This window comes from Pieris brassicae, chromosome 6 (assembly GCF_905147105.1).
Source record: "Pieris brassicae chromosome 6, ilPieBrab1.1, whole genome shotgun sequence".
Taxonomy (NCBI): domain Eukaryota; kingdom Metazoa; phylum Arthropoda; class Insecta; order Lepidoptera; family Pieridae; genus Pieris; species Pieris brassicae.
The window spans coordinates 3,744,221-3,765,664 of NC_059670.1; the positions used below are offsets into that span (position 1 = coordinate 3,744,221).

A 21,444-nucleotide genomic window follows, 5' to 3' on the forward strand; every position below is an offset into this window, starting at 1 on the left:
ACCGTCGTCCGACGTTATAACACAGTCAGTGCGCACGTCCGGCGCAGGCGACGTTCGAAACTCAAGTGACTAAAGAGTTCACTTACTGCCACGAAACAGTCGCGCCGCTGACATTTGGTAGATCACACAGACTAGGCATTGTCAATTGTCAACGTTGACAGTCTACCTTACCATACCACACCGCATTCTACGACTAACTTCATAGTGGCGGGAATTTTAAAATATTCATTCTCCGACATATATATAACAGAAAAAGTAAATAAATGTCTTCTAGTCGAGAACTTTTTTCGAGATGACATAAAAGAATCGAGTGGAGCATGATGTAGATACTCGAGCCGTAACGCAAGTTTGGCTCTGTACATCGAGAGCAAACAACGTATACGGCGAGGAACGTTTAGGTATTTGCTACCGAGGCTAATGAATGAACTACCCACTTAGTTATTAGATAGCCTAACGTTAATCAACTTAAAAAGTTAATTACAAAACTACTTTTCGATAAAAAAACACTGCTATGGTTATATTTATATAAACCACAGCGGTTTTCTAATGCAACAAATTATGATTTTTTTATTTTTCTGTAAAATAATGAAATTAATAACATGAATAAGTCAATGGCGCTACAACCTTTTTTTAGGTCTGGGCCTCAGATTTGTAAATCGAATAGGCAAGTAGGTGATCAGCCTTCTGTGCCTGATACACGCCGTTTACTGTTTTGGGTCAAAAGCAAGCCTCACGATGTTTTCCTTCACCGTTTGAGCTAATGTTAAATACGCACATAGAAAGAAAATACATTTGTGCACAGCCGGGGATCGTACCTACGACCTCAGAGATGAGAGTCTCACACTGAAGCCACTAGGCCAACGCTGCTCCCAAAAAAATTAATAAAATAAAATAAAAATTGTGACCCATTTATACCTTGGAAGCTTTTAAATTTATTTATTAGCTTTTTATTTTATTTCAATTATAGTTAGTGTAATTATGTTAATTATTTATTCACTTCTTGTACTTTCCCCTCTGTAGGTGTTTTTTTTTTTATTGTTGCATACTAGGGTTGCCTGAAAGAAATCGCTTGTTAATGATAAGGCTGCCCGTTGCCTAATAACTTATGTATCCAGATTTTTATATGTATGTTATTGTATTAGGTAACAAAAACGTAGCAAAACAAACTGTTACAGTTTATGTGGAATGAAACATAACATGGACTGGTAAAGCCAATCAAAGTCCAGAACATTTCGAGATATTTCGTACAATCAAGTGACGTAACACGTTGTTTACGTCAGCACTGCCCATTCAAACGAACTTACCAAATATTCTTAAGATTTCTTACCATTGTTAATATAATTGCGCCTTTTCAGACTTCAGAAAAACAGTACCTGGGTGCACCTTACGTTCTTCACAACTGTACGGGCCTCACTACAAAGTTGATCTTGCATAACAACCATGATTTTGCTGTATTTCTCACTGATGAATACAAGAGTTCTGACTACAGGTAAAAACAAATTTATATTTTTTTTACGTATATCTGTGGTCTCTGGCAGAAAGACCAGCGCTGTGGAACAACTCTGCTCCTCAGCAAAATGCTGAGTCAGGGCCAATTACAACCACAGCACACACGCGTTACACAATTAAACCTTTTTCTTTAAAAAATTGTTACCTCTCTATTATCATTTTTTTTTTCTTTTTGATTATTGTTATTTTATGTTTCTGTGTGTGTGTTTTGTTGGAAATAAATGAAATGAAAATGTATATAATAGGAGGCAACTGGGCAAAATACTACCTGATGTTTACTGATATGGACATTGCCAGAAGACTCGCAAGTGCGTTGCCGGCCTTTGAGACTTGATACGCTCTTTTCTTGAATTACCCTTTGTCGAATTGGTTCAGAAATATATATATATAAAAAGGCCACCAGTAAAATAATAATTAACAAATACTTTTTTATAAAATAGCTGTATTTTTTTACTTTAAAAATGTATTTATTTCTTAGATGGTGACGTCAGTAGATTGACTTTCGTATATTGAGTTTATCGCTTACGAAGACTGCATAATTGGTTTTTTTAGGGAAGTAGTGTTGGAGCCGGGGGCGTGTCTGCCATTGCAGTTAAAGCAGGGTGGGATAAATATTATGAAGCTTAATGAACCACCCCCACAGCTAAAGCTGAACTTTAAGGTATTTTTTTTATAAAAATGTTTTTTTTTATAAGTAAAATTATGCGTTAGTATTACTTGATTTGAGGATCCATTTAATTTATAAATAACATCGTGGTTTAATTTTACATATACAGTGTAAACTCTTTATAAGGACTCTGAAAAGACTACATTTTATGGCTCTATAGAGTTGTTTCAGTTTATTTTAGACTAGTGTTAGTAGTAATGTACATACGCCCAAAAACTCTATACTTTTGTGTTCAAGGCATACCCTGAAGCCACTTGACCAACACTGATCAGTGACCTTATACACTGTCATTTAAATAAACACGCCTAGAAAACGGATTTTTACCCAACAGATAGTGGAGTTAAACGAAGATGTCCAAATACCAGTGGAACGAGCGGACAAGCGTTATTTCCCGTTGGGTCGAAAGTCCTCTGGGGAAAGCAGGGCCAAGAACGTGCCTCATGCTGCAGCCATGGAGCCACGAGGGCTCATCAGTGACGTCGTCATGCAAGACGCCGCCTTACACATTTATCTAAGGAGCGTTGTTCAGGTAACGAACATAATTTAGAATAATAATTTCTAATACTTGTCAACATTGTGTTCATACAAGTCCACTGTCACACTTGACTATAAGTAGCGTTATTGGACACTTACTTATGAAAACAATCCTTTTTAGTAAATTAGGTTTGACTTAAATTACTTATTAGTCTTAAGTTAGGCTAGATCGTAATGTTCGATGTCGTAGTAAAGACACTTGTATATAAAAAAAAATACAAGTCCACTGTGAGAGCGCATATGTCAAAAACTACTGAACAACTTGTGATAACATTTGGTTCCTTAGTTGGAATATACCACCGATTCAAAACGAATATTTATTTTAGAGATTAATATGAATATTTTTTTTATAAGTAAGTAGAAATTTCATTAGTATATGCTTATCCACGAGTAACTCAGAATCTACGTCATATCGAGATAATAATTTTTTTATTTATCAAGAACATTCCAAGTTTCATCAAAATCGGCTTAGGGAGCGTTCAAGTATTACGTAACGAATTTTGAGGGGGGGGGTGTCCTTTTGTAAAACGTTACGATGCTGGGCGGGGATTGAATTACGCGTTATTGTTAATATTATTTTCCATTTTGGAGCTCCATCCACTGGAGTTGGTCACGAAGCGTTTTACTATTGGATACAGAAATCGTTACGGCGCGTTTCAGGGGGGGGGGGGTCAAGAATCTCCAAAAATTGCATGACGTAATACTTGAACGCCCCCTTAGCAGTTCTGAAGGTATTGTTTTCTTTTCAATTGACAGGTATTTGTATGTTTATGCTTTAGGTCACGAATACATTAGCTGTACCAGTTTGCGTGTACTACATGACCTTAAGCGGGAATGAAGTCCGTCTTTTGGGCGAAGTGAGTGCTGGTGGTACTCTCAGGCTTCCCTTACAAGCCGTGCACACGCCCACAGCAGAGATATTCTTTTCTGTCGAAGGTCAGTTGAATTATACGTCATTTGTAATCGGGTACAAAGTCGTAAAAGTAAAATTAACACTTTTTTTTCGGGAAGAATAAACTTATATACTCAGTATATTATATATATCTAATAAATAAATAATGAAAGCTAATTGCTTTTTCTTGTTATGTATTTTATGTAAACAGTTAAAAAAACAACTAAATGTACAGTAATTTATCTAATAAGACTGAATTGAAAATGCGTTTGAACAAAATTTTGCAACCGCACATTATGACGGTAGTTTTGACGAATATATAAAACGTATACGTATATTGTGCTAAAGTATCTCTCACCTATTTAATGCTACTATATTATTCAATAAGAATTTTGGGTATGTAGTCACGCTTTAAAGAGATTTTATATTTAATTTAATATTAATTTTATTCATACTTTGCGAAAAAAATATAAAGGGCTTGAATATTATTTCAAATTGGCTAATTGACGGTATGTTAAATAAATTGTTATCAAACGTAAGTAGTTATTGATGTATATAAAAATTTGTAAGTAAAAATTGTTTTTATACAACAGTCACGGGACACAAAATTATCACGTATTAGCAGAATCGATGATAGCAAGCCTTTAAGTAATGTATGTCTGTCTAATCCTTAGTTTCTTGGAGTTCAATTTCGTTGGAGATTGCTTTTGATCTAAATTTGTGTTATGTGTAATTTAAGATACGTAAACGTACGTACGTAACGTACACGTAAAATCTTCAGCTGTATATACGTGTCTACGAGCTTAGTACGTCATAGTTCCAGTCCCAGTTCTCTGGCCGGTTTCTTGAATTATGATTTAAATTTTTATAGCTCTCTAGAGTTACTTACAACATTTTTTAAAACAACATATCGTTTAGGTTTTACGGTCTCCGTATCACCGTTCGTATGGCGCGAACTACAGCAAGAGCCAAAAATATCGAAACTTCTTCAGTGTGACTCGAAAGATAAGAACAGTGGCGAGAAATTCTATTTGAGGGTATGTTATTATTATAATAATTATTATTGACCCGCAGTAACAGTGAAGATAGGGTATTAATGATGTTGGCAGGTCTCAACTCGTGGTGCGTATTATACAAAACTCGCAAAATAATTGTAAAATATGGTTTTGGTTTTGCTTTTACATTATTGAATGAATATAATTAATTTTATCTCGACAAATATTATCTTCATTCGTAGTAAATGGCTTCTGTGTTAATCAATAAAATATATTAAATATGAAAATAGCCCGTATTCGAGTACATACACAGTACATAATTAGATTGACATTATGTTTAACATTAGTACACGACCTCCGACACAGTGAAAGCCTCCTCCATATTCTTCCACTTATTTCTCATCCTCAGGTTTATGGTAGGTTCTCTCTTCTTGTGTTAATAAATGAAAATAATTATGAAATCTTGTTAGAAATATCATTAATCGTATTAAAAGTTTATGCGAAAGTAGTATAGTCGAGTGCCGTATTTATGTATTTACTCACAGTGGTTGCCTGGAAGAGATCGCTCGTAAGCGATAAGGCCGCCAATTGATTTAATTATGTTCAATTTTTTTAGTGTAAATAAGTAAAATAAAAAATAAATATTTACAAAATATTTTGAACAGGCCGTTGGTACGATGGAACAAGTTTTCTTTGAACAAACGAACCGTCACACATTTGCGTCTTCATGCTACGATGTTGTTCTGAAACCTGCCGTGAAGCTACAAAACTGTTTGCCCATCGACATCGTGGTCTCACAATTGGGGCTCAAACGAACGCAGCTTTTCAAGCCGGGGGAGATGTTCCATTTATCGCATTTAGCGCCCAACAGAGCGTCTATTGTTATTATGGTGAGTTTCATTACTTTTTTTTTTATCATTTCAACCGCAATACGGGATTCCGAACAAGAAATGAAAACGCGAATCACAATTGTACATTTTTCATAAACTTAAAATGTACAATAGTATCGCCACATTCGTATACAATTTAGGGTTTGACTCTTACTCAGTTACATCTGGCCAGTAGGACTGCTTTTGTTAGGCATGAACTATTAAAGATGACACAAAAAAAATCTCTAAGCTTTTGATATGTGGTATTAGATACTACTTATTGAGTTTATAATGTTACTGCTATTGAGATTATAATGATGAGCAAACGTCAAGGTAAGAGATCGGCTGGTAGAAGGAAAGTCATTGCGGAACGTACGTGTGGACCAGCATCACATCCGCCAAGGAGCTTTTTAGACTAGCGCACGATACCCGGCAATTCAATTTCTTAACATGTAGAAGAAGAAAACCATTTAAACGTTACGAAATGTCTGATAATGCCAAATGGATTGATAACTTGACCTAGCGTTTCCTGTAGTAGTGACTGCGCAGGAGCATCAATAGAAACTATTTAAACAAGAGTTTAAATTTATGAATTCGATGCATCTATTGTCGTTTGCATATTTTACATTATGAAATTAAATTGTTTTTTTTTTATTAATAATATTAATTAAATCAATTTATTTCAAGTACTGTTAGATCTAAATACATTTATATTTCCATCATATATTCATTTCTAGATATGTGTGCCGTTTTTGGCAAAGACCTAAACTAAAACACGTTGGACATTTTCATCTATGTAAATGTTTATTATATTATTTACATATGTTTACTAGATACAAAACTATCTCGACAAATGCTGGGTTTGCACAAAGAACTTACCCGAAGAGAGTAGCGAACTCTCCGTTTGGTCCTTCGAATCACACGACAGTCCCGCGCTCATGGTCTTGGAACTGGGAATGCACAGTGTTGACACGGAAGGCACGCAGCTACTATCACTCTACTGCCCATTCTGGATGCTTAATAAAACTGGATTTACGCTCTGCTACAGGGTAAGTTAAAATAACTATTGATTTTACAGTTAATTTATTTTTAAAGAATTTATGGATGCTGATTTTAACTTTCGAGGTCAATATTTCGGAATGCAGTATATTTTAGTTTAAGCTATGAATGATTTTTACGATTATATTGTTATAGATTAATCTGAATGAAGTTGCGACCTAATAGACTATCTAAGTTGCCCGTTCTAGGTGTTTTTGTAACAAAAGTATATCGATGATTTTAAGAATCATTTATGTATTGAATTGAGCAAGTGAATGATATTATTTTGCAATGTAAAAGTATTTCAATTCTGTTAAACACGGCAACTGCAAGTTACCCTAAATTATTTTAATTAATTATTTTAAATGGCCACCCAAATTCATCTACGACTCAATGTTACGTGATTGCAGAAATCAAAGAAACCCGAAAAAGATTCCAGCACCCCCAATAAGGTATCTTTGCGAGAATAAGCTTTAGTACTGCGCCTTTAGTTTTATGATTCTTGGTCATCATCATATCATTATATTAGCTTGCATATAACTCCCAACATCCGCTTATTAGTAACCATAGAACTTTACGACATGACGCATACAGAGCATCATTTTTGACAACCTTAACATTGACGTTGAAATTGCATGTTTCGAGTTGTTTGGATAGATTTTTTGACGTTGCGAGCATAGTTTTCATTTGGTTTTGAATTTGTATATTACAGATAGAGCATAGTCGTTGCTGTAAATTTATTAGACGCCATTCTACATGTTTGCCGGTGAGTGCAAACAAATTCATTGCTTTAAAAAGAGGGGTGAATATTAATGGTTGTATGTATTTTTATACGTTGTAACATAAAAAAATAATACAAAAAAAATTATCCAAAAAATACAAAAAAACACTTTTTGGGGTGGAACCCCCTTATCACCCGATTCTAAGACTTACTGAATATGCATAAAAAAATTCATAAGAATCGATCGAGCTGTTTTAGAGGAGTATGGGAACGAACATTTATATAATATATAGTGTGACAGGAGAATTTAATATAGAGAGAATTTTATATATATATAGATACTAGTATATATATTATTACGTTCAGCTTGTGCAAACACCAAGAAGCTCTTTAACCAATCCTAACCCACGCCACCAAGCATGTTGCATGATTTACATTTACACTAAACGACCTTTTCAGATAACTGGACGTTTGTATATAAATATCACGATTTATCTTACATGAGGTAAACGGTACTGATTTTGTCATCGAAATATGGTGATGGATTTTTAGTAGGTTTCAAGGTTCTATGTGTGAATTTTTTGCAGAATATCGACGAGACAGGCAATGTTATCTTCCATCCGAAAGATTATAAGGAGCCGATACTGTTTTCGTTCCGCGCGAAGAATTTCTTTGGGAAAAAGAAGGCTGCCATACGAGTAGAGTTTGGGGAGTGGTCTGATAAGTTCTCGCTGGATGTTCCAGGAAGTTCTGGTGTGATAATTTGTAAAAACGAAGGTCGCACCTATCAGGTCAGTTTTATTTATTATTTATTAACACTTCATAACACTACAATAAAAAAATTTAACATAATTAAATCAAAAGGGGGGCAACTGGTGGCCTTATAGCTTTCGTGCGATCTCTTCTAGGCAACCACTGTGAGTAAAGAAAAAAAATAAAAATAAAAATGTATTAAATTACATAAGAAACCAAGTAGTGCAAAAATACATGTTATACACAGTTATTAAGACAAAACTAAACAGGAACAAAAAACAAACTAAACTAAAAAGATGATACATTAAAAATAGAAAGTAAAAAGTAAAAAGACACAAAAAAAACAAACTGAACTAAAAAGATGATACATTAAAAATAGAAAGTAAAAAGACACAAAAAAACAAACTGAACTAAAAAGATGATACATTAAAAATAGAAAGTAAAAAGACACAAAAAAACAAACTGAACTAAAAAGATGATACATTAAAAATAGAAAGTAAAAATACACAAAAAAACAAACTGAACTAAAAAGATGATACATTAAAAATAGAAAGTAAAAATACACAAAAAAACAAACTGAACTAAAAAGATGATACATTAAAAATAGAAAGTAAAAAGACACAAAAAACAAACTGAACTAAAAAGATGATACATTAAAAATAGAAAGTAAAAAGACACAAAAAAACAAACTGAACTAAAAAGATGATACATTAAAAATAGAAAGTAAAAATACACAAAAAAACAAACTGAACTAAAAAGATGATACATTAAAAATAGAAAGTAAAAAGACACATAAATCACGATATTTAGCAACTAAGTACACAACTTACAACATACTCAAGTGCAAGAGGAGATAATTTCAAATTTAATTTATATTGCATTAATATGATTTCAGGTCGCAGTCACAAATCAGTTGACATTCAACAGTTTAACGAAAATGGTTATATTTACACCATTCTTCCTCATTCTTAACGAATGTCCATTTGCCATACAATATCAAGAGTTACATCGTTCCGGAGATGCTTGGAGAGAGGTATATTGTTACACTGTTTTAATCTGTATTTAAAATTTGTAAAAATTAACCTTTACAAAATTCAAAATCATTTTTTCATATAGGTAACACAATGTACACTTATGAACGTCAATAAAAAAGAAATATATATTAAATGCATCTAATTTTACATTTACTGCCAGTTCTCAAATCAATGGCGTAGTTTTGATTATCGAGATAAGTTATTTATAACAATTTGTTTTTTAGGTTTCGGAACGAATTAATTTTTTATTATTGACTTATATATATATTTATGAAATGTTTTACAAAATAGGTTGAACAAAATTCGAGTGCTCCATTGTGGCCAATTGTTGAAAAAGAAGATAAGCTGTTGCTCCTACGAGTTTCGGGATCAACTGAGCACGCGGCACCATTTCTGTATACCGAGCAACACAGTGTCTGTTTAAAATTGAACAATCACGTAAGTATTTTTATGTAGGTATTTTCTAACTAATTTTACTTAGTGTACTTCGAGAAAAGAGCGTTATCAGTTAACATCAGATGAGCAGTTGTAAATAGAAAGTAAATATTTCAATAATTATATCAACAATTTGTTTTTGTAAACATATTACAAAATGTTAAATAAATATAATATTTTAAAAAAAGCTTTTCAAATTTTAGTATTAAAGAATTTGTTATACTCAAATCTAGTTTTTCGAAAATTTTCGATTTTGTTGTATTTGTAATAAATTTAATTTAGACTGGGATCGAGTCAAACGCGTATTTAGAATATAAAAAAAAGTAATAATATACCACATTTAATTCCTGCTAACGAGAGCGAGGTTTGGTATATTACGGTTGTTTGCAGTACGGTGGTTTGCACGTAGAAGTGCAAATGAGCGAAGGCGGTACGTACGTAACAGTACGTCAGTATCGCGATGGTCACGCACCCGCATTGCTGGTCAACTATACAACGCACGCAGTTAACGTATACGAAAAGGAAAATGTTAATACTAGGTACAATTTGTTTTTAACTCATTAACTTTAAGTTTGTAGTGTATTAATTATACATATAAATTAAAACAAATATCCAAAGCTTGCCCGGTGTTAACTGGCAGATGTTGAAATATAGCTAAGGGAGCGTTCAAGTATTACGTAACGAATTTAGGGGGGGGGGGTTTCCTCTTGTAAAACGTTACGATGCGGGACGGAGATTGAATTACGCGTTATTGTTAATATTATTTTCTAATTTCCAGTACTTTACACCACATATTGGTAAGTTTTAGGTTTAAAGAGTCACTGGGGTTGGTTACGAAACGTTTTACTATTGGAAACAGAAACGTTACGGCGCGTTTCATGGGGGGGGGGGGGGGGTTAAAAATCTCCAAAAATTGTGTGACGTAATACTTGAACGCTCCCTAATGACTTATATTAATATTCAATACCAACTTTTCTAGAAAAATCCCATCAATGCATAGAATGCTGTACACTTGGGATAATCCCGCTGGACCAAGGACATTAATATTTGAGGGACACAAACGAAAGGAAATAGACAACGATCTAAGGAAGGACGGAATCGGTGATTTTATGTAAGAAACTCATCATTTATCTTTTGCTACGTTTGTTCGAAAGGTCACAAGACTCATTAGTACAAAATATGAAATCGCAATTTAAAGTTATTTATTCTTAATATTTTATTTTATTATAAAAGTATACAAATAGCCAATACCATTTTTTTATATTTGGTACAGATGAAATGACGGTATATAGCTGGTTACCAACAGTTAGGAAAACTTTATGGCGCTTTTGACAAGTAAAGTTATTTAATTCTAATAGGGCTTATATATGAATAAAAAATTTAGAAAAGTATACAAATAACCGATACCAAGCTATGGGTTTATATATATATATATATTTGGTACAAATGAAATGACGGTATATAGCTGGTTAGGAAAACTTTATGGTGCCTTTGACAAAAAAATCCATTCAGATTTCCCTAGTCTAGCGGTAAAAGTTTTAATGACATTTGAGCTTTTTGACACATTTTGAATTACACTTAGACGCCAAGAAATAAATATATTTATTGTTATATTAATGCATGTAGTAAGGCGCTTGAAAAATAATTTTATTAACGTTTCCTAGGATTACCGAAACGAAACGCATAACATGGGTCTCGTTTTTGGACGGCCTCCAAAGAGTGATACTCCTGACGGAGGATCCAATATTGGCGAGTGGCGCACATACGATTGGTGAAGCTGAACCCGTTCATACGGAATTCCAATTGGCCATGCACGGAGTTGGTCTGTCGCTCGTCAACGACTACGAACTCACGGAAATTCTCTATATCACCATATCGAAGTAAGTTTTAAGTAGTTAAATTATATTGGAGGTAAATGATATATTCTTAAGATCTGCGGCTATTAGCCCTAAGGTATGAGCTAATCTGTTCTGTGGTGCTGTTATGTGGAGTAACTTCCCACTGGAAGCATCTACTCATCTTCTGCCTAGAGCTACTGCTAGTCTTCTAGCTCTAGAATATGGTGACAGCATAACCGTTCTTTCTATTTAGCTGCCAGTCTCCGGATTTCCTCTTTGAGGTTAAAATATAACAGTGATCTAGTAAGGTCAAGTAGGAGCGACACCATACTTGCGTCGTAAAGTCATGGTATCAATCAACTGGTTTGTCTTATACCCAAAACTCGACGTATGTTAGACTCAAGGCTTTCCTATAAAAAAATGGTTAAAGACTAAAAAGTCGAACAGACTAAGTACAAATATTTTGCTTTAATATCCATTATAAATATAACATTTATAAATAACGAAACACACAGAGAAACACAGTGAATAATAATAATCGAAAAAGAAAAATAACAAAAAATATAGAAAGAAAAAAATAAATGAGTTGAGAGAGAACACATTTTAAATGTGTGTGTGTGTGTGTTGTGGTTGTAACTGGCCCTAGCTCAGCATTATGCTGTGAAGCAGACGTGTTCTACAGTGCTGGTCATACTGTCAGTAATGAAGTGGTGAACGATTTGTGTGTGTACGTAAAATAAGAAGAGATAAATAAATATTTTTGCTTTGCTTGTTCATGTTACTGTAGGATATAAAAAATTGTTTATTTATTTATTCCACATCATTATTCTACCTTAACAGTTACAACTAATTCGATAGAACGTCAAAATAATACCTACACCGATTATCCTACATATAAAACTTTCAAAAAATTATATTTATATGCCTAAATCTTATAACTAACCATATAGCTAGGAACTCTTGTGAACTCAGTGTACAAACATATAGGTCTACCTCAGTAGAAAATATGTTAATTATTCATATTGCTCGCGTGAGTGGCGCTTTGCTAACCAAGTTGGAATGTGCGCGCGGTACATCCGAAAGTTTTGACGGAAGCCTCAGGTTTTCTTATCTTAAAAAGTACACTGACACAGCTAGCTCTTTTCTGAGGCGTACTCAGAACAAACAAGGTTGGGTACATAAGCGGATACACTCTATACAGTCTCTTGTAGAGGCAGCGAGTGAATGTATTAATTTATTAAATCAAAATATGCAAGAAATAAATTAAACCCCCATAGTAGTAGTAGTTATAGGAACAATAATAACTTAATGTGAGTGGCTCTGTGAAAGTAAGAAAGTCTCGATATATGAAAAATATAAGATATAAAATGAATACATGGTGTTTTCAGAAGCTGAATAATAAAAGTAAGATTCTAAGATACGTATAATAATTCGAAGATGAGTATGCAGATCAGTCACACTTGTCAATTTGAAGTCTTTAATTAATTTTCTCATATTAATTGCAACGCTATTAGAATAACACAATTTTCTTCGTAGTCTTATTACTAAAGGTCGTGCCGGTCTTGAAAATTTTTAACAGATACGTCGACTTGCTCCCTCCACATCGCTTTATCCCCAGCTTGTCACAGGGCTCATTGAGACCCATAGTTTCTTAATTTGTTCAGACCTACGGGTGGGCGTCCTCGACTTCTCCTTCCATCACTCCTGCCGACCATTACCTGTTTCTCAAGACTATTTGGTACTCTCCTGGCAATATTGCCAAATTATTGGTTCTGGTTGCAGGCTACCTATTGATTATACTTAATAATTATTAACCTATAGACATTTTTAGAAATGCATGTCAGAGTGAATCTAGTGGACAAAAATTTGGACGTGTATCTCGCTATATATACATAATATTAGGTCCTTACATATGAAATTGGCGGTTTGTCGTGCTGGCCACTTTGACCTCAAATACCTTCTCTTTGGTTAGAAATTTCAAATTCAAATTTGTACAGCTATTTACTCATGTATTTGTGCTTCGATGACCGTCATTAATTTGTTTTTTTCTTCTGTTTTTTTTTCTGTTTGCTTCACTCATTTTACAAAATGGAAAACTTAAAGTATCGCATTATTTACGAGTACCAGTTCCGCCGTGGCACTAGTGCTGCGGAAACGACTCGAAGGGTGAATGATGTGTATGGCGGTCATGTTGCAAAAGAAAACACAGTTCGTTTTTGGTTCCAACGTTTTTGTTCTGGATATTTCGACCTGCAGAACAAGCCCCGTGGACGGCCTGAGACCCAAGTTCACAATAATGAAGGTATTTTAAACCGAATCATTACCTGTGATGAAAAATGGATTCTTTACGATAATCGGAAGCGCTCAGCGCAATGGTTGGATCCTGGCCAGCCAGCCAAATCCTGCCTAAAGCGAAAATTAACCCCAAAAAAGTTACTTGTAAGCGTTTGGTGGACTAGTGCCGGTATTGTTCATTGCAGTTTTCTCCAATCTGGCCAGACTATTACGGCTGATGTCTATTGTCAGCAATTGCAAACCATGGTGGAAAAGCTAGCGGCTAAACGTCCTAGGCAGGTCAATCGCTCCTCGATACTGCTACTCCGTACTCCGTACTCCCCGGACCTTGCTCCAACAGATTACAATTTTTTTCGAAATTTGGACAACTTCTTGCAAGGGAAAAAATTAACTCCGATGGGGCAGTCCAAATCGCCTTCACAGATTTTATTGATTCCCGTCCGACTGTTTTTTTTAGTAAAGGGATCAATGAACTACCTATGAGATGGCAAAAGTGCATAGAAAAAAATGGTTCATACTTTGATTAATTAAATATGTTATATATAAAAATATTCGACCTTTTGTTCCTCCCATACAAAACGCCAATTTCATATGTAAGGACCTAATATTAAGTTTCTCATGTAAAGAAAATATAATTTTGTATTGAGAAATAAAGTTATTTAAACATTAAACATTTTCAGTTCGGGTATCATATGGGAGCAATGTAAAGTCGGTGCACGTAGATATAGGAAGATAGAAGGCCAGAAGTTGGTACAATACGAGGAAGCCTACCAGAAGTATATCACTGAGAAAATGGTCAGTGACAAAGATGTCTCCGCCCGAGTGCACATCGACGACAGTGTTGAGGTGAGTAGTTTTCACAAAAATACCACTGCAGCCAAATCTGAGCCTATTACATAGGTCTAGGTATCCGTTTCGTGATCATTAGTTTTTCCTAATTTGCAAATAAGTGCCTTAATTAGCCTTTTATGTCTGAAACACGCAGTTGATTTTTTTCCGTCTGTGTACAAACGAGTATTAAATGCACACATAAAAAGTGCCTAAGACCACATTGGGGTTTGAATCTACGACCTCAGTGATGAAAACTCACACTGAAGCCGCTAGACGACACTGCTCAGTTGTAACTTCTGCGCTATTTTATAGTAATATAATAATCTAAAATAAATAAATATAATTAAAAAAATTAAAATGTGTTTATTCATTTGATTACAATTCATTGTATGTGTAAGATTTGGGGACGCTTTTGAGTAAAAAATAATCCTTGAGTATAAATTCGTTAAAATATGTATATTATTTAATTACTTCTTTTACTTTAATTATTTTTGTTTTTGATTTTTCGACACACCTGAGTGGATGAGTATGTGAGTGAGTCAGTGGGTGAGTGAATAAATGAAAGTGTAACTTCATATGTAGAAGCTTCTCCAACACTGCGTAAGGTGTGTTCATAAGCCTTTAAGTCCTATTTTTGGATTGTAGACGGTGAGCGGGAAGATATTAAGCAGCCTATTTAATTAATTAATTAATAGTCTGCTTGCATATGAAGTCAGTCCTTACAGTCTGACCGACGACAAAATCCCTATCGCTTTTAAGGCCTACAGCCTACTATCATACGGGAGCGCTCTGTGTGCTTTTAAAATTACATGACATACAACCTAACGGAAAGTAATTGGTAAAACGTTGAAAATGTTTCTGTAACCTTTTCAATATTTGATACATGCCATGAAATATTTTTCTCAAAATCTTGATCGAAGGATTTCCAGCCAGTCCACTGCATTCAGACAAACTTTTATTCGTTAGGTGGACTTCGAGGAGATGCGTATACTTAAACCATCCCAGCGTCTCTTACGACGTACTCTCCAACCGGGTTTATGGGCGAGATATGGCGTAACAGCTCATTCGAGGAGACTCCACGCACGTCTGTACCGTCTGCAAGCTGACCAGCAACTGGCCTTGCCGACTTTCCCAGTGGTGCTTGCACCTGTTCCTCTGCCGAAGTCAGTGGCCAACGAGGATCCAAGCGGTAATTGTTTTTGTTATACAACTATATATTTTAGAAAATAAAATATTTTGATTAATTTTGGAGTGACTAATGTTCAAAAGTTCTATATATGTTAGCGTATACTTTGGAATTCATTATATTGAAAATTTGGTTGTCACTGGAAGATTTGGGTTAATATTATAGTTAAACTATAATTCCTTAACACGTGAAAGGCATTTTTTATCAGGCACGAGACCCTTCATCGAAGTCTCAATAGTGGAGCGAATAATGGAGCACAGCAAAGTGCGTCAGTACAAGTACTACAAGATGCTGATCCAAGAGTTCCACGTAAAGGTGGACATGGGCTTTATCAATGCGCTCATGGGCATGTTCCCGCTGAGATTGCTTACGGAACAGGAAGCTGTAAGTCTTTAATATTTTATTTAACTAGAATTATCTTTTGTTAACATAGCTTGTACACAATAAGAAAAAACTTTTTAAACGGATTGAAGGTATGTATGTATGGTCACGGTGACCATGCACGCTGTAAAGCACGCGAAACGTCGGAAAAAATTAAATTTAAAATTATGTAAATAATTATAAGTTTATAGTAATAATGCATAGACAATATACAATCTGAACTAGAATTGTTACTTGGTTTATTTATCAAACCCACAATTTTTTTTATTAATGTATGGACTTTTGTTTTCTGAACATAAAGATTTGCCTTGAGATAAGAACTTGATTTTCATTTGTACCACGTCAATATGCAAAAATAAAGCAAGCAACGAAAGGTATTTAATATTTTAAATTATGATTTTCTACATGAAACAATATATTTGCAGCTGGATGCCTTCCAAGCGGATCTAGAACGGGCAGGTCAGCCGCTAGAGGCGGTAGCCGCTATGGGTGCAGCATCGGATCTCAAGAACTTCTACGACAATCTTCACTTGTCACCACTTAAAGTTAGTATACACGAAAACAGTATTCATTTACAAATTTTTTAATAGATCAAATTTGACTCATATAAATTCTGAAAGGTCACCTTGTAACGACGGGCATAATATATTATTTTTTTCCAAGTTAGAACTGCACGATCACTCAATTTTTTTTAAATTCCGATTTAATATTTAATATAACAAAGACAATAGAAGGTAATTTTACGATTTAGTTTCACTAATAAACAATTTTCTAAAGTGAAGTTTAAAAAAAAGCTACAACGGTAAAATGTTATTTATTTATTGACATAAGTCAATATGTCTTTTAGGATAAGAGTTATTTTACTGTCTGCAACATGTTTTAATCGTTCGAACGTTCCGAGCTCATCATTCGATTAAATATAATTTTTTAATAAAAAAACATTGTAGAAACATACTATACATAAACCACACAAAAAACGCAATTTTTTCGTCCAACGCTTTTTCTCCTATAACCAAAGGCCCTTACTATAACCAAAAATTTAAATTAATTTATTCATTTAGGTAACACAATGTTCACTTATGAACGTGAAAAACGAAATACATATTAAATGCTTCTAATTTTACATTTACTGCCAGTTCTCAAATCAAGGCGTAGAATGAACGAGAAGAACTGGCAATGAACTCTCCGCCAATCTTTATAATTGCCAAGTTATTTGTTTTACACAACGTTTGTAAGCAGTTGCAACCATTACACAACGTCCCACTTGATATTTTTAGGTAATTAACTATATATATTTATACATATATATGAAAAAAACAAAGATTTATCCTTTATCAGTAGTAGGCATGGTGAAACACTTACATTCTTGCGGGAACAACACGCAAATACATAGTTGAAATAACTAACACATACCACTTTCTCAAAATTTTCACTTTCGATTCAAAACTTTATATATTCACTATCATTCTTAAACATCACCTTCTAAACCTGTCTTATGCTCAAACCGTAACTGTACTTATTGCTCCACAGTTAAATTATACTAAGTATTATATAGAATTCATAACTTTAAGTACCTGTAACCATACGTATGACATGTGCCTAGGTGCCCACGACACGAAAGCCTATTGCTCTTTCTCATGTTTTTGGATTTTTTTCTTATTATGGGTACTAAACTCTCTATCAATTTGTTACTCGAACAGGTCCATGTATCGTTTTCTCTGGGTGGAGCGAGCCAATTGCCGACATTCGTTGGTACTGTACTGCAGAGTATCGGCGTAACCCTTACCGATATGAACGATGTCGTCTTCAAGTAGGTTTTATTTTTTATTTATTTAAGTTTATCACAATATATCCAAGATCAAAGGTTGTTTGGTGTGTGTAGCTAGAATTTATATTTTTTACAGAAAACTGTAACGATATTAATACAGTGATCTGTTTCTTTACAGCGTAAATTCAATTTGTCGGAAAGAGACAAATTGTGTAATAATTCTGATGGGGTTTTTATGAATATATATTATGACACAAAACATTATGTACCTTATAATGGATTCACTAAATCTGGGAGACGTTGATTTGGCACATATATATCAAATTATAGAAATTTATCCTATATATTATACTTCTCTATACTTTAGTAGACATACATTTTTTATCCAAAATACCTTAATATTTCAATAAAACTTTATATAAGAAAATAATTTTATTTTGCACTAGGTTGTCGTACTACGAGAGAAACTACGAGTTCCTCTCGCAAAAGGAGTTGATAAGCCAAGTGCAGAGTCATTACACGGGTCAAGCTCTCAAACAGCTGTACGTTTTGGTACTAGGATTGGACGTCATTGGAAACCCATATGGACTTGTTATTGGACTTAAGAAGGGCGTAGAAGACTTGTTCTACGAGCCGTTCCAGGTTTGTTTCTCCCACTCTTATTTGTTGACTGAATGAATATATATATATCGATTATTAGAGTATAAATCACAGAAAAAATATTATATTTTTAACATTGCATAGTACAAATAATATATGTAACACTATATTATTTGTATACGACGTATACGACGGACGATGTAAATAAAATTTTAATTTATTACAATTACAATACATAAACTGAGACAGATTAATGATATTACAATGATTGGAATAAATAAAAAATCTACTAAAAAGTTAAATTGGGAGGTCCATATTGAACAAGTCTACCGTCAACATTGAAAAATTAAGGAAATAAATATTTCTAGACAGTTATGTTAATTTGAAAATCATATTGCTAACGTCAAAATTCACGACTATATAAGAGTTCTATGTATCGTTTTTAAAATTAATATTTTGTCAGGGTGCTATCCAAGGGCCGGGTGAGTTTGCGGAAGGTCTCATGCTAGGAGTCCGATCTTTGGTGGGACACACAGTGGGTGGGGCCGCTGGGGCCGTGTCACGTATCACCGGGGCCATGGGGCATGGACTAGCTGCTTTGTCTTTGGATAAAGTAAGAAAATGTTTTAGTGATCAAATTTGTTTCTGCATTTATTGGATTTTTTTTTACAAAATAATCACAATATGTAACATTAGAAAATCGCTGTGGTTTGTAGAATTTGGAACCGCCTACTGTACTGACGTAAAATTAGGGCCGTTCGATGCTTGGTATACGAGTTATTTTCTAATTGAGTCAATAATACAGTGTTTTATTACAATAAATTGAACTTTCAAGTAATTATGATGGAGTTTTGTTATTTTTATTTAATCGCCTACAAATCTTTTCAATTGTTTTGAAGGAATACCAAAGAAGACGAAGAGACAATATCAACAAACCTCCCACTAACCTCCAAGAAGGTTTAGCCAGGAGTGGGAAAGGTCTTGTAATGGTATGTAGTTTGTATATAATGTTACTATCTACTTTCTATATAATACCTATCTTATTTATTAAAATTAGTTTGAGTTAGTTTTTTCTGTTATATAAATCTTATCCACAAGTTTACATGTTCAATCTGTCTATACACTAAGCTAAATTTATTGATTTTATAATACGGTGAGATGTCAAATCGCATTTTTACCTGCGAAGCGTATCTGTATGTGTGAAAAATCCATGACAGGGCATAGTGGATGGAGTGACTGGAGTATTCACGAAGCCGATAGATGGCGCTCGTGAGGAGGGATTTGAAGGGTTCTTCAAGGGCTTGGGTGTGGGGGCCGTGGGTTTAGTGGCTCGGCCTACAGCCGGAGTGGTGGATTTCGCCTCTGGCTCCTTTGACGCCGTCAAAAGGTAGTGCACGCGTGATCGTTTCTGTGCACGTTCTGCTAACGTATGCGTTCCCTGGGTTATTGTTGTATTTTGTGTTTAATATGCATAATATTTTTTTCGCTTTTCTTATGTTGCACATTCGTTCGCATGGCTTCTGTATAATTGCCAGTTCGATCCTTAATTATTACAAATATCCTGTTAAAAAGTATACTTTTACATAATTGTTTCATATTGTATTGTTACATTCAAAGTTATGCTTGTATGGAAGTGGCCTCTATTTATGCGATATGAGGTTTACAAGAACGATCACGCGGCAATTTGTTATTTTTAAATATTTTGATAATCATTTGTAGTCTCATCATATCGTATAAATAAACGCTAGCATGCTCGAATGCTTTGATTTACGAAGCTATAAAATTTATGACAGTGAAGTCGTTTTGAGTGGTGTAATGGTTTTGTGTGTTACTAACTTGTATTGTTTCTACATTGTACGTGTATTCAAAGATATATACAGTGACCAGTCGGGCCGCTTGGAATGGTTTGTTCTGATAGGATATTTATTTGAAGCACTCTAAAAAATTTCAAATTTATGGTACGATGTTTTAGCAGTGTAAATTGTTTTTTTTTTTAAGAAAAGTTTTAAGTTCAATTATTGAAGAATTATTAATCAATTTTGGTACAGTTTTCTTGATATAAAAAAACCTTGATATGCCTCTCGTTACTGGCTGTTTATGACTAATAACGTCGTGCTATTCATGTGACCCTTAGTAAATTTATTATTTATGAAAATACCGATTAGTTTATGATCGAATGTACTCGATAATAGTATAGTAATTGGATGTTCATCTAAGCCAATAATTGAATATAAGATATATATTTCGTTCTTGTTAAAATATATTTGTTACATTGCAAATAGGGTTATTTTCGTATACTTAATATGGAGTTATCTAGACTGTAAAATTGGGTAAATCAGGATTGAATAAATTAACTTTTTCTATAAGTGAACCTTTGAAGGTTACTTATATTAAAAAAAATATTAAAACATATACAAAAGACCTTTTCTGGTTAAAAACTTAAATACACTTCAGGGCGTAGTGGAAGGAATTCGTGGCGTGGTGGTAAGACCCGTACGTGGCGCTACCACGGGCGGAGTTAAGGGCTTTGTGCGAGGTCTAGGTCTTGGGATCTTAGGCCTGCTCGTGAGACCCACTGGAGGCTTCGTCGACTTCACTTTTACTCTTCTAACCTCCATTAAAAGGTCCTCCAGTATTTTGTGAAACCAAGTATGTCAGTACATTGAGTGTAGATATTTTTTAGTTTATTGAAATGATTTTATTACTATGTAATACTGGTATATTTTTTTACAATTAGCTGGCGACCGTTGTTCTATGAAATTCATATTTTTGTAAATTTGATATATCCTTTAAGTCATGTAGTTACTAGTTTGATATTCCTTAATATATTGGACGCTTGATTACATTACAGTTTCCACGTTAAGCTCACTTAAATATGCGTTTAGGGCTAACAAAGTTTTAGCGGAATAATTAAAGGGGGTCGTTTTTCATTAACCATTCTTAAAAAATCGCCAATGTTAATATCTAAATAATTTTCGAGCATGCTCGCTTAACGCCTCATCCATCCTTTATAAAGCAATTGACAACATATTAACGTAACTGAAATTCCCTCCAAGCGAGGTGTTTTTTTTGCACATTCATTCGCATGGCTTCTGTAT

The 21,444-nt window shown here is 34.1% G+C and overlaps 1 protein-coding gene across 5 annotated transcripts in view; it reads left to right on the forward strand.

Moving 5' to 3' along the window:
- Positions 1-21,444, forward strand: part of LOC123711163 (vacuolar protein sorting-associated protein 13) — a 55,072-nt gene that overhangs the window by 30,217 nt on the left and 3,411 nt on the right. For 2 of the 5 annotated variants that reach the window (XM_045663606.1, XM_045663610.1), the window contains 23 exons: positions 1,356-1,489; positions 2,062-2,170; positions 2,508-2,705; positions 3,490-3,646; positions 4,521-4,639; positions 5,263-5,487; positions 6,300-6,515; positions 6,915-6,956; positions 7,813-8,016; positions 8,874-9,011; positions 9,304-9,450; positions 9,838-9,986; positions 10,427-10,558; positions 11,112-11,327; positions 14,261-14,426; positions 15,378-15,600; positions 15,806-15,981; positions 16,404-16,523; positions 17,679-17,788; positions 18,193-18,388; positions 18,810-18,959; positions 19,246-19,335; positions 19,564-19,733. In XM_045663606.1, coding sequence (XP_045519562.1) covers positions 1,356-1,489; positions 2,062-2,170; positions 2,508-2,705; positions 3,490-3,646; positions 4,521-4,639; positions 5,263-5,487; positions 6,300-6,515; positions 6,915-6,956; positions 7,813-8,016; positions 8,874-9,011; positions 9,304-9,450; positions 9,838-9,986; positions 10,427-10,558; positions 11,112-11,327; positions 14,261-14,426; positions 15,378-15,600; positions 15,806-15,981; positions 16,404-16,523; positions 17,679-17,788; positions 18,193-18,388; positions 18,810-18,959; positions 19,246-19,335; positions 19,564-19,733 — 3,587 coding nt within the window. Of the gene's footprint in view, positions 1-1,355; positions 1,490-2,061; positions 2,171-2,507; positions 2,706-3,489; positions 3,647-4,520; positions 4,640-5,262; positions 5,488-6,299; positions 6,516-6,914; positions 6,957-7,216; positions 7,271-7,812; positions 8,017-8,873; positions 9,012-9,303; positions 9,451-9,837; positions 9,987-10,426; positions 10,559-11,111; positions 11,328-14,260; positions 14,427-15,377; positions 15,601-15,805; positions 15,982-16,403; positions 16,524-17,678; positions 17,789-18,192; positions 18,389-18,809; positions 18,960-19,245; positions 19,336-19,563; positions 19,734-21,444 lie in introns of all 5 variants that reach the window. The other 3 variants (XM_045663605.1, XM_045663608.1, XM_045663607.1) reach the window with 2 other exon arrangements.